This window comes from Stigmatopora nigra, chromosome 10 (genome assembly GCF_051989575.1).
Source record: "Stigmatopora nigra isolate UIUO_SnigA chromosome 10, RoL_Snig_1.1, whole genome shotgun sequence".
NCBI lineage: Eukaryota > Metazoa > Chordata > Actinopteri > Syngnathiformes > Syngnathidae > Stigmatopora > Stigmatopora nigra.
This window is the reverse complement of record NC_135517.1, coordinates 13,213,536-13,224,243: the sequence shown is the minus strand read 5'-3', so window position 1 is coordinate 13,224,243 and position 10,708 is coordinate 13,213,536. Positions and strand designations below refer to the sequence as shown.

The following is a 10,708-nucleotide window of genomic DNA, read 5'->3' as shown; positions in this document are numbered from 1 at the left end:
GAAGTGTATCCGTAATCAGCGTACTGCCTTTGAGCTGTGCCTCAAGCTCTGTATGAAGAATATTTGCAATATAAAAGACCAAATGCATTAGAAAAAGATCTGAAAAAAGAATACTATATCAATACCCACACTGTTAACAGTACAGGAGCTACAACATGAATACAATTAAGATAAGATGTATCAGTTGGACATACATACATACATACATACATTCTTTACAATGTAAACATTGACATATTTACAATTCGAGAAACAATGCACACACTTAATTATTACTTGAATAATATAAATCAATGGTATCACTCTGTAACTTACAGCTCGCAGTATGATTAAATGCTAGTCAACATCACAGCAAACACATACTACCATTATTCACAAAATCCATATATCACAGGCAGTATCTATCAAAATTGGGCATTAACACCTTTGTAAACAATTTCAACAAACGGAATGGTGATCGTTTCATAGACGTTGACCCAGTCACAGTTCAGAAAACAACTGAAACATCAATTTCAACATGTTTGACAATGGGTGAACCTATTTTCATTTTAAACCATTTAGACTTTGTTGCAATAATAGGTGGTGCCATGTTCGGTGGCCAGAAATGTGACAGAGGCTGGAAAATGTTTAGCATCTGATAGGTTCTTAAGATTGATAAAAAGGGAGCTGACTGTACTTGCTTCTTCCTGCATCGATTCCCTTCGATGATATTGGCGTCTGCACAGCATGCCCACCAACCTTCTTGGAAATGGGACACTGAACATCAAGTAGATGCAAGGGTTGGCACAGCTATTAAGACTAGCCAGCAGCATCAGGATGATGAAGGTTGCATCTGGGAACACACAATCAGATTAAAAGTGTGATAGGTACTACACATATCAAGATTTTGGTCAAATGAGATGTGCATTGACTAAAACTCTGATTGCTACATCAACTCCGATTTGACGACAGATTTGAATGATGCTCAACTTGACTTTGTTTTTGGGTTAGATGAAAATTGAATAAGAACATTTTATTTAAATTAGGACTGACAACTAACATGGTGTGCGATAATTGTGACCAACTTTTCGACTTACAGACCATTTTAAATGATTAACAAGCCTAGAATGCATGTATTTGGAATGTGGAAGGAAACCGGAGTACCGAGAGAAAACCCACGCAACCACTTATCAACTCCATACAGAAAGGACAGAACCCACCATGGTTTGTAAATATAAGACAATATTCTATATCCTTAGACATATTTCAACAGGGAAGTTTGCATTGAGTGATCATGCATGATTGCCATTGACGACGATAGACGTCCATTCCATTTTGTCTGAGAAGTTTGGCAGTATTACCCAATTTCCTTCCTCTGTATAACCAAATGAAAGTGGAAGGATTTCAAATGGGCTTCACACTTTTCCATTTTCACAAAAGCGTAATTTTTAAGCCCCCCACCCTGTCCAATAAAGCGCACCATGACTGACAACCACCCCAGGAGCGCTTACTTTCCGTAGGTGCCTCACGATCCCACACGGACCACAGCTGCACGGTGAAGAAAGGCGTCCAGCAGATAATATAGGTGAGCACGACAACCACAGTCATAGTCACAGTTTTTGCCCTGGCTTTGGACACCCATCCACCGCTACAAGATCTTGTAGAACCCCCTCTGCGGCTCGCCTCGTCTTTCCCAACTTGCTGTTGGGACTTGAAGTGGAAGTTGGAAGAGTACACGGCGTGACAAATGCGCACTTGGCATACGATCACGCAAAGAACTGGCAAGACGTAAATAACCAGGGTGGTCCACGTAACATAGGCTTTGGACCCCCACGGGGAGATGAAGCGAGCCCAGCAGTCGTAAACACCCGGGGACACCTCCACCCGGGAGAAGATGAACACCTGTGGGATGGCCCCGAGGAAAGAGACGCACCAGGCGGCGCACACGGCGACATTCCAACGTGCCCGGTGCCTCTGGAAGGTGACCATGGGGTGACAGATCGCTTGATAGCGGTCTACGGTCATGGCGACGATCATGTAAGTGGAGGCAAACATGCCGACCACTTGGAGATACTTGACCGCTCGACACAAGGCGTCCGGACCCACGAAGCGATCGGTGATGTGCCACATGAGCTGCGGGCAAACTTGGAAAAAGACCACCACCAAGTCAGCTACGCTCAGGTGAAAGACGAACACGTGCATCCTGGAAAGCTGCTTTCGTCGCCTCCACAATACCAGTAAGAGGCCAAAGTTGAGGATGCCGGCTGTGATGAAGATGACGGAGAGAAGGGCCACTTCCACTCGAGACGTGCCCTCGTTGTTTAGTTCAGGTTGCGCCATCTCAGAAGAGAACTTGCCTCTCTCGGTGAGCCACTTTCTAGCGGTGCATCACAGCTCTGACGGATGTCACCGTCATTTCAGGTGAGCATGTGCGTAGATGGGATGGATCAACAGGCTGCATTCCAGCTAGAGTCTCTCATCTGCAAGTCTTGAGCATCTTTGCCAAATTCAACTGAAGTCACAGAAGAGGACATGTTCATGCTTTTATAGAGAATTTGCTGCAGAGGAGGGGCAAACTCACTTAACTGTTGACATCTTTGTCAGAGAATCATATGCATCAACCTCATCTGATATTATCAAATTTTCTGAGCTGCTTTATACTCACTAGGGTCGTGGGGGGTGCTGGAGCATATCCAAACTCAATCAAATTCAACAGACAACGAACATGTACCAAACAAAATGTCATACATTCATGATTTTCTTTTAATCAATCAAATTTTGTGGCTGTGTGGTGTAAAACCACTTATCACAACTCTGATGAAATCTTGATTGAATATTGAGAATACATGATGATCCTGCAATAACTTATACTTGTACTTTGTATGTTTATAATAATGATAAGGAACTAACTTGATACATTTGTCACATTGTCCCCAAGTACAAATTCAAAATTATATGTATACCATACTCCATCGATATATAAAGTCAAAAGAATATATTTGTCTAACTCGATGACATTAGCTGTTTCATAAATTAAATCATTTAAAGCAAAAAAGGGGATGTGTCCTGAATTTAAAGACTATAAACTGGACCATTTTATCAGATTGAGAAACTAAAATTACAACCGCAAACTGAATTTATCATTCATAATGACTCAAAACATCGAAAACAAACCGGTAATGACCACTTACTGGCATCTCAGGAAAAACTATGCAAATGAAATCCACCAAAACTTACATATTCTAATCCGTATTGTGATGTTGCTTGATGCTGCACTGTCTTCCCTATTTATGAAAAAAAAACCTGTCCGGTGGGTTAATTTACAATTAAATTGCATACATCAATGGAAGTGCATGTCTCTGGTAATGTTCACTTGGTATTGGATACTAAGCACGGCCAGTGTTATCACAGACTTGATTAAAGAAGAGTCCAAACAGGTATTCTCGGTCACGGACACAAATGGATGCTTGGATAAGACGACCCCATCAAGATTTAACATAACTGAGAAGTTCTTCTTTGTCCATCTGATAATGACTTTTCTTCCAGATATCTCGAAGCTTTTGCAGAGTAGTGCCAATCTCTTTTCCCGAAATGATACCGATTTTCCTGAGATCATGTCCACTGATGGGGAAGCGAGGGATGTCCCATGAGTTGAGTTCAGACAGTAGTTTACGCTCACCTTGATACTTCAGCAGCTCGCACACTTTGCTCTGAGTATCCAGTTCACGATTCTGTCAGAAAACAGTAACACCATTCTATCAGTTAAATGAGAAATTGAGACATGTCATTTTAGCAGTTCAAATAAACATACATTTGCACCAAAAACAATATTTATGAGCATACTTTGTTTAAATCCCCACATGTTCTGCTGTTACTCTCTATAGTGTAAGAAAAACTATCAAAATACTCTGGTTGAAGTTGTAAAAAAGGCGGTAAAGCTTAGTATAGTCGGCACACAAAGAAATCAATACGCCATTGTTGTTGTCAGAAAGCTTAATCGCACACAATGGGAAAGAAAAGAGAGGAAAATGGTTTTGCAGCATTTATAGCAAGTTGAAGAAAATAACTCAGATGAGAGACATTTACTAGTAGAAAGGGGTTTTTGAAATATGGTGTATTTTAATTCCATTATGACCTCCAATGTCCAATCATATACAAAAACTCCATATTTACTTTTCATTGTAAATCAGACCATGGTGGGTACTTTAGGTTTTGGCATGGTGTGTGTTTTTTATTTGTGCAGGGGAAAAAAACCCTGCTTTTTGTACTTAACTGCCCCTGTAATTAAAGTGTTTTTCTCCCTCTGTGCTTACCTTTCTTGTCACTGTGTGCACAGTGATGCCACACAAGTGGAAGTGACACCAACACAGAACAAAACATAAAAATCGATAGACCAACCAACAACTAAGCTTTTTACCCCAAAACTTCACTACAAATACTAAGAGTCACATACTTATATATAATAAAATTAACTTACATCAATGATGAAATCCGTGAATGTTTTGAGACCTTCTTTCTCATCATTTTTCTTCCGGAGATCTTGTCTGTATTTGACCAGAAAGAGAGCCAGAGTCTTCTCCTCCCGTGACACCTTCAGTCGAACGTCCATCTTCTCAACCTCCTCTGAACGACGACAGAGGGCTGCAAGGATGGTCATCGGCTTGGGTGAATGATCTTTGGCATTCTGCCACACCCGCTTCATCTCAACAATGTTGCCATCAGCCGGTAAGCCTGTGGATGGACAGTGTGGCTATGAAAATGCATAAGAAATATTTTTCCTCATCTCTAAAAAAACATTAATTTGGAAAATTTACACAATGTGCATGAGGTACAGTAGAACCACAACATATACAAAGAAGTAAACTCTCTGAGCTAAGATAGATCCCTTCAAGATACTTCATTGACATTGAATAAAGTAAAATCAGCAGCATTTTAGTGTGACAACAAATAAATGATGGAAACTGAGCATATAAAAACAAAGATCTGACTTAACTCAGCGAAGTCGTTACTTTAAAAAGACCTTCAAAGCATACAAAATAGGCATTTTGAAATGATTAGATGAAAGAAATTGAGCCTAGGAGCTTTTAGACATGTACGTCTCCAACAGATGTCATTTAATCAAAGTGGGAAGTAAACACAGTTTCTAGAGGCCAAATAGTTAAACACAGTCAAACCACTTATTCAACGGAATGACAATTGATCCGCCCCCCCAGTCAGTTCCAGCTCCTAATGTTCACTGACTGAAGAATCAATTGAGCACAGAATTTCTTCAGTTTTCAGTTGTGAAGACAATGTCATTTCATGAAGTGTTTTTAAATTCACTAAATAATAAACCTAGCAAAGTATGACAATATAAAAAACACTTGTTTTGAGTTGAAGAAAGCTCAATGAAAATCATTCAAATATTTTTTTATCCTAATCTAGACAAAACTCAATATTTTGCAGCAAGGTTTTTTTCTCCAAATATAAATCTATCTGAAAGCATCTTTCACAAAAATGTCGAGTGGAAAGAGAAAACCAAGAGAACTATATAATAGGTAGTATTGCTCACCAATGTAATGTGCCAGGCCCAGGCTGTACATCAAGTCCAGCAGTTCAGCAGCATGGTGGCAAATCATAATTTTCTTTAGTTCCACCCAAATCCGCTCGCCTGAAATGGCCGCAAGGCCACTGCTGTTTGCCCGAATTGCCTCCAGGGTTTCAGGCTCATGTTCATCAGGCTTCAAAGCCACCTTCCCATAAAACCTGTTCAGAATACACACAAGCCAAGATAACTTGAGTTTTTCTTGACCCTTTTTTAGCATTTCCATATAAGCAGCCTGTCTCCACCTAAATTAAATCAAAGCAACACAGTCAACCTGAAATAACGCAGTATTCTTAAGTAGTCCTCTTGAATCCTCTGCTCTGGACTGCCAACAAATCGGACAATGCGCTTCTGGAGGTCATCATATCCTTTGAAATAATCATATAAGGTGCCATCTAAACCTAGAAGGGAAAACAAGTCAGCAAAAGCAAGTCATATAAAAATTATATCCAAATGGTAAAGCATAAGTGACCAGGAACCTAAAAACATGGAGTTTATTGTGAGGTCTCTTCTCTCAGCATCTTTCTGCCAATCGGTGGTGAACTCCACTTCAGCATGACGACCATCTGTCTTCATATCTACCCGCAAAGTAGTCACTTCAAAATTCTCATTGTGAATCTATAAAAGATCAATAAATTAACATATTGTTATTAAAAAAAATACTTAATTGCAGTCCAGATCGACAAAAGCTAACTGGAGGCCACTTTTGCTAATGTGTGCAAAAAGTGATTGCGAACAACACTAGCAGCATTTAAAGCCTGCATAGACTTACTCTTGCTGTAATTGTGCCATGTTTCTCTCCTTTGTTGTTGATCATTCTTATCCCTGCAGCATGGAACATGCGCTTCATCTCTTCAGGCGTTGCAGTGGTAGCAAAGTCCACATCTTCAGGCTGCTTTCCAGACAACAGGTCACGTACAGCACCTCCAGCTATTCTCAACTCATACTGGTGTTTTAGAAAAATATCTGTAAAGATCAGGCAGAAAACATTAGAGGCCTGTGTAGGTTGACATTTTTATACAGCAAATTCAAAGTGGAAGATTCGTGCATGTTGAAAAAGGGGTGGTACTCCAGTTTCCTCCCACATCCCAAAAACATGAACATAAGTTTGATGGGACAGTGGCCTGCAGGTCACAATATTGCAAATCTTACACATTTCTTTGCACATTTGAGAATTAGTGTGTAACCAGATTTCCACAAACAATAAAGCGTGTTGTCTTGGTGGATGGTTTGATTGACGCTTTGTATATGAGCGAAGTGTCAAATGCACATGGCAGATCCTGACTGCGTCTCACCTGCCAGTTCATTCAGTCCATTGGTGAACAAAACTTGGAACTCGCTGCTCTTTAGTTGCATTGTGAAGAGACTCCTCCACCAAAAACACGTCCTTACAGTAACACTTGGTCTCAATATTCTGCTCCACATCTGTGGAGATAACATTACCGAGCACGTTTTAAGGGCACGAGTTGTACATGAGTGTTAACATCAAGTGCATTCATGCTGCCAACTGGCTACATTTTCACCCAAACACCGAGAAAATACAAACTGTCGTCACGAGAAGGCACATGTACACCAGCGAAAAAACCAACAACAATGAAAACATTTATGTTCTTACCCCTTAGTAAAAGCACATTACATTGCAGAAGTTGAGCGAATCCGGAAGTATTGTGACGCGTAATGCTCACTGACCAATAGCTGGGTTTACGCGATAACTTCAAAACCTCGCGAGAACATAGCCTTTCTTTTACCCGAGTTCCCAACTCCCAAGTGTCTTTCAATAGGATTAGTAAAGAGTGACATGGCCAACAAAGTAGAATTGACGCCGTTGAGACCGTGGGCTGATTTCTTTCCCTGGGGGGACAGATTCGCCACACCGGACACTAAAGATTTAGCAAGATGGAATAATCGGGTTCTTTGCAATTTGCTCTATTATCAAACAAATTATCTGGTGCTGTCTATCGTTGTTTTCGTTATTGTTGGGTAAGTAACGAACGTTCCAACTGTTTCATCATTCAAAACAATCGATTTTCCACAGAACGTGTCTTTGTTAAATTTGTAGCCGTGATAAAACAAGAGTATGACCTAATTTACTTTTTCAGAAAGGTGATCTAATTAAAAAATCCCCATAATATTATCATTCTGTGTTGTTGTAATAACGCCTTTTCGCCACTTAGTGTCGCTAGTGTTGACATAATAAAATCCATCTGTCATTCACAAGCTGTCATTGAGTTTTGCCCATATGGCTTGCAGGTTCTTGAGCCCTAAAGGGATGTTCACTGCATTGTCTGTTGTGTCTGGAGTCTTTCTGATCTCCCTTTGGATCGGTGAAAACAGAGCCGCCATCAATAATTTCAAAAAGAACAATCCAACAGCTTTTATGATTGCTGTTATGGTGGCCAGCTCTGTGGTGATCAACATGCTGGGAAGTGTCATGATCTTCATGACAGCAATAACTTTACCAATTACATGTAAGTATAATACTATATAGTATGTCTATATACATTTTTAAACTAAATGAAAGATGTTAACCTTCTCTTAACCCCATTTAGTGATATTGCTTCATTCTTCTTGTCGCCTCCGCAACTTAAAAAATAAACTGGAGAATAGAATTGAGTTTGCTGGCCTCAAGAGATCACCAATGGGCATTTTCCTGGAGGCCCTTGGTCAACAAGAGGACTGTCAAAAGATTCAAAGCTACCTGGAAGCCAAAATGAAAGAATAATAGTACTCAAAAAGGACACCACTCTCCTGTTCAACTGTTTACCAAAGATTTTGACCCAGTTGTAGCTTTCTGAAACAGCCGCATTGACTTCCCTGATGTTATAAAGAGAATCAAACCCTTTGCTATCCCCACAGGGTAGTCCACTCCTAACAGACAACTCCCTAATTAAAAAAAATCCCTGGCAGTATTCCTCACATAAAACGGTGTTACAAGGCACAAAAACATGCACATGGTGCACATATTCTTGCCAAGATACTCTCAAGACTGTATTATTTCAAGTAGATGTAACCCCACATACAGTTTGCTTTAGCACTCATGTGAATACAGAGCAGCCAAGCACCATTTTTCAATAAAAGCAAAATAACCTGCTTTGTTAGAGCGATGATGAATGGACTATATGAGTCACATCATTGTGTCAATGTTTAAAAGTGAGGACTTCAAAGAGTTTTGAGGTCTTAACCCGAATCCATCTGTGCTTCTCATGCACCCCACAAGTCTTTAATGTTGGCCTTTGGGTGACTGATTGGCTTGGCTGGTGTTAATCAATTTAATGCTTCACATTTGAGTATTGAGCATTGGTCAAAATGTCAGTGGAGAACACTATCTTGTCTTTTAATTTGAAAGTAATCAACAACTTGAAAGAAACTGACTGTGGATATTGTTTTTGTTACCCTATTTTGTAACACACGTATTTAACACTATTTAACAACTATTTATGCAATTAATAGAAGAAATTGTCATGTAAATGCAAAATATAAACAATAAACCATGTTATGCAACATATCTTGAGTCAATATTGATTCATGAATGGAATGTAAATTTAAGTAGTCATAGCATATACTGACTTATTTGTACTTAGAGAATTTTGTTGTTTAGGCCTGGTGGTAAATCATGATAGTGGTTGTTAATTGCAATGACCTGGTGCAGCTCATAGGTGGTTATAAATGTTGCATCCGCCTTGTTGTTCTCCATTCCAGTAAGGAAAGCGCTGCTGGCAATGAATTCAAGTAAAATCATGTCTCAGACAGTACAGTGGAAACTCTTGTTCTCTTTACTGCAGCTGCTCATGAAGCAGCACGTGTACACACTCAACAGGTGTCTTAAAAACTAACAGTGCAGGAAGGTTCTGCACTCAATATAGTACCCATCAATTTGGCACTTTCCATTTTCCCAAGTTTTTCTGATAAATAACTATGATTTTTATGAATTTAGTTATACTTGACAAAGCGCAATATGACACATTACCATTGGCATGCTTTCATCTCACGCAAGCAGAAAACTTGCTTAATAATTTACAGATCATACACCTTAGCAACACTGCTTGTTTACGGCCTGCAGTGGAGATAATCGAACCAATCGGGCTCAATAGCTTATCGGAGTATGACTTAGTACTTGGGTGGGTATGTGACAATGTACAGTACTGTACTTAAGTTTGCAGAGGGGTAAACCTCAGACATATTGTAGCTACCGATGCATGTTGTTTGCAATGCAATATATGAGGGGAAGCGCATAAGAGGACCTTGTTTATTCAGCAGAGTGTCAGCTGAAACAGCCTGCAAATGTCTCTCTGCAGCTGGTCGATATCATTAGAAGTGCAGAGATAGGGACAGCTGGATTCCAAACACTATCCCCGTCACCGCCTATGGGTAAAGCCAGGGAGCCGAATCGCACGAGATCTCAACCTTAAGTTCAATCAAGAGGCATACTAACAGAAGTAAGGACACTATGGGCAAGTCAAGCTACTGAAGGCTTCAACCAATTCACACTTGACATGAAAGAAAATGCATGTCTGTTAAGGAGTGAAATGAGGTGAAAGGTTAGAATGAGAAAGGGGGAGGATCTACACGTGTTTAGCAGATTTTTGCCTCAAGGGAGGGTTTGGTTCAATAAACCCTAGCTTGACATTCAGTGTGAAGACACAAGTGCTTATTGCTCAAAGTGGGTGTGGTGAGCAGTAGACTGGTTTGGTGGGTTTCGTGCTGATGAACACAAGAAACCGGCTTGGCAAAACACAAGTGTGAACAGAAAATAACAGCAGTCAAAACATAAGACACACATTTTTTTGCACTACAGCAGAAAGAGACGACCAACATTTTTGTTTTTCTTTAGTTATGATTGTTATACTGTAAATCCACCATTCGCGTTATTACGTATTCAATGTTTAGCATTTCTTTAAATATTGGTATATTTTTTTCTTAAAAATAAAATGTAAAAGAATGCTGTTTGACACTTCCCCAGTTAATGAAAAAAGAAACAAACACCACTAATGAATTGTAGTTTCCAAACCCATTAAATTAACTGAACTGGATGAACAGACATTCAATTAGCTAATTTAATGGATTTAGATTTAATCTTGCATTCCTTCCCCATTGAACTGGATTAGATTTGTGTGGGTTTATGTATGCTAAGAAGTTAACAAAATG

The 10,708-nt window shown here is 39.7% G+C and overlaps 3 protein-coding genes across 3 annotated transcripts; 1 reads left to right on the top strand and 2 right to left on the bottom strand.

The window, feature by feature from the left end:
- Window positions 1-265: 265 nt before the first annotated feature.
- avpr2b.1 (arginine vasopressin receptor 2b, tandem duplicate, 1) lies at window positions 266-2,360 on the bottom strand. Its single transcript, XM_077726371.1, has 2 exons — window positions 1,491-2,360; window positions 266-832 (listed from the first exon to the last, which is right to left on the bottom strand). Exons 1-2 carry the CDS (start codon window positions 2,317-2,319, stop codon window positions 558-560), a joined length of 1,104 nt encoding a protein of 367 aa, XP_077582497.1. The 5' UTR covers window positions 2,320-2,360; the 3' UTR covers window positions 266-557.
- A 359-nt stretch (window positions 2,361-2,719) lies between these two features.
- Window positions 2,720-7,321, bottom strand: trnt1 (tRNA nucleotidyl transferase, CCA-adding, 1). The gene is made up of 8 exons (XM_077726369.1): window positions 7,179-7,321; window positions 6,859-6,988; window positions 6,336-6,529; window positions 6,043-6,181; window positions 5,838-5,964; window positions 5,531-5,724; window positions 4,457-4,710; window positions 2,720-3,710 (listed from the first exon to the last, which is right to left on the bottom strand). Exons 2-8 carry the CDS (start codon window positions 6,986-6,988, stop codon window positions 3,465-3,467), a joined length of 1,284 nt encoding a protein of 427 aa, XP_077582495.1. The 5' UTR covers window positions 7,179-7,321; the 3' UTR covers window positions 2,720-3,464.
- Window positions 7,302-9,068, top strand: arl6ip5a (ADP-ribosylation factor-like 6 interacting protein 5a). The gene is made up of 3 exons (XM_077726372.1): window positions 7,302-7,543; window positions 7,814-8,031; window positions 8,113-9,068. Exons 1-3 carry the CDS (start codon window positions 7,362-7,364, stop codon window positions 8,283-8,285), a joined length of 573 nt encoding a protein of 190 aa, XP_077582498.1. The 5' UTR covers window positions 7,302-7,361; the 3' UTR covers window positions 8,286-9,068.
- Window positions 9,069-10,708: the final 1,640 nt, after the last annotated feature.

What these genes read in the sequence shown, in the direction of transcription:
- trnt1 (XM_077726369.1), bottom strand. Translation starts at nt 6,988, where the DNA reads ATGTGGAGCAGAATATTGAGACCAAGTGTTACTGTAAGGACGTGTTTT. An exon ending in AGAATACTGCGTTATTTCAG is followed by an intron (nt 5,725 to 5,837) that starts GTTGACTGTGTT and finishes TATTCTGAACAG; the next exon opens with GTTTTATGGGAAGGTGGCTT. An exon ending in TCACGGATTTCATCATTGAT is followed by an intron (nt 3,711 to 4,456) that starts GTAAGTTAATTT and finishes GTTTTCTGACAG; the next exon opens with AATCGTGAACTGGATACTCA.
- avpr2b.1 (XM_077726371.1), bottom strand. Translation starts at nt 2,319, where the DNA reads ATGGCGCAACCTGAACTAAACAACGAGGGCACGTCTCGAGTGGAAGTG. An exon ending in TCGTGAGGCACCTACGGAAA is followed by an intron (nt 833 to 1,490) that starts GTAAGCGCTCCT and finishes GTGTGTTCCCAG; the next exon opens with ATGCAACCTTCATCATCCTG.
- arl6ip5a (XM_077726372.1), top strand. Translation starts at nt 7,362, where the DNA reads ATGGCCAACAAAGTAGAATTGACGCCGTTGAGACCGTGGGCTGATTTC. An exon ending in GTTGTTTTCGTTATTGTTGG is followed by an intron (nt 7,544 to 7,813) that starts GTAAGTAACGAA and finishes TATGGCTTGCAG; the next exon opens with GTTCTTGAGCCCTAAAGGGA. An exon ending in AATAACTTTACCAATTACAT is followed by an intron (nt 8,032 to 8,112) that starts GTAAGTATAATA and finishes AACCCCATTTAG; the next exon opens with TGATATTGCTTCATTCTTCT.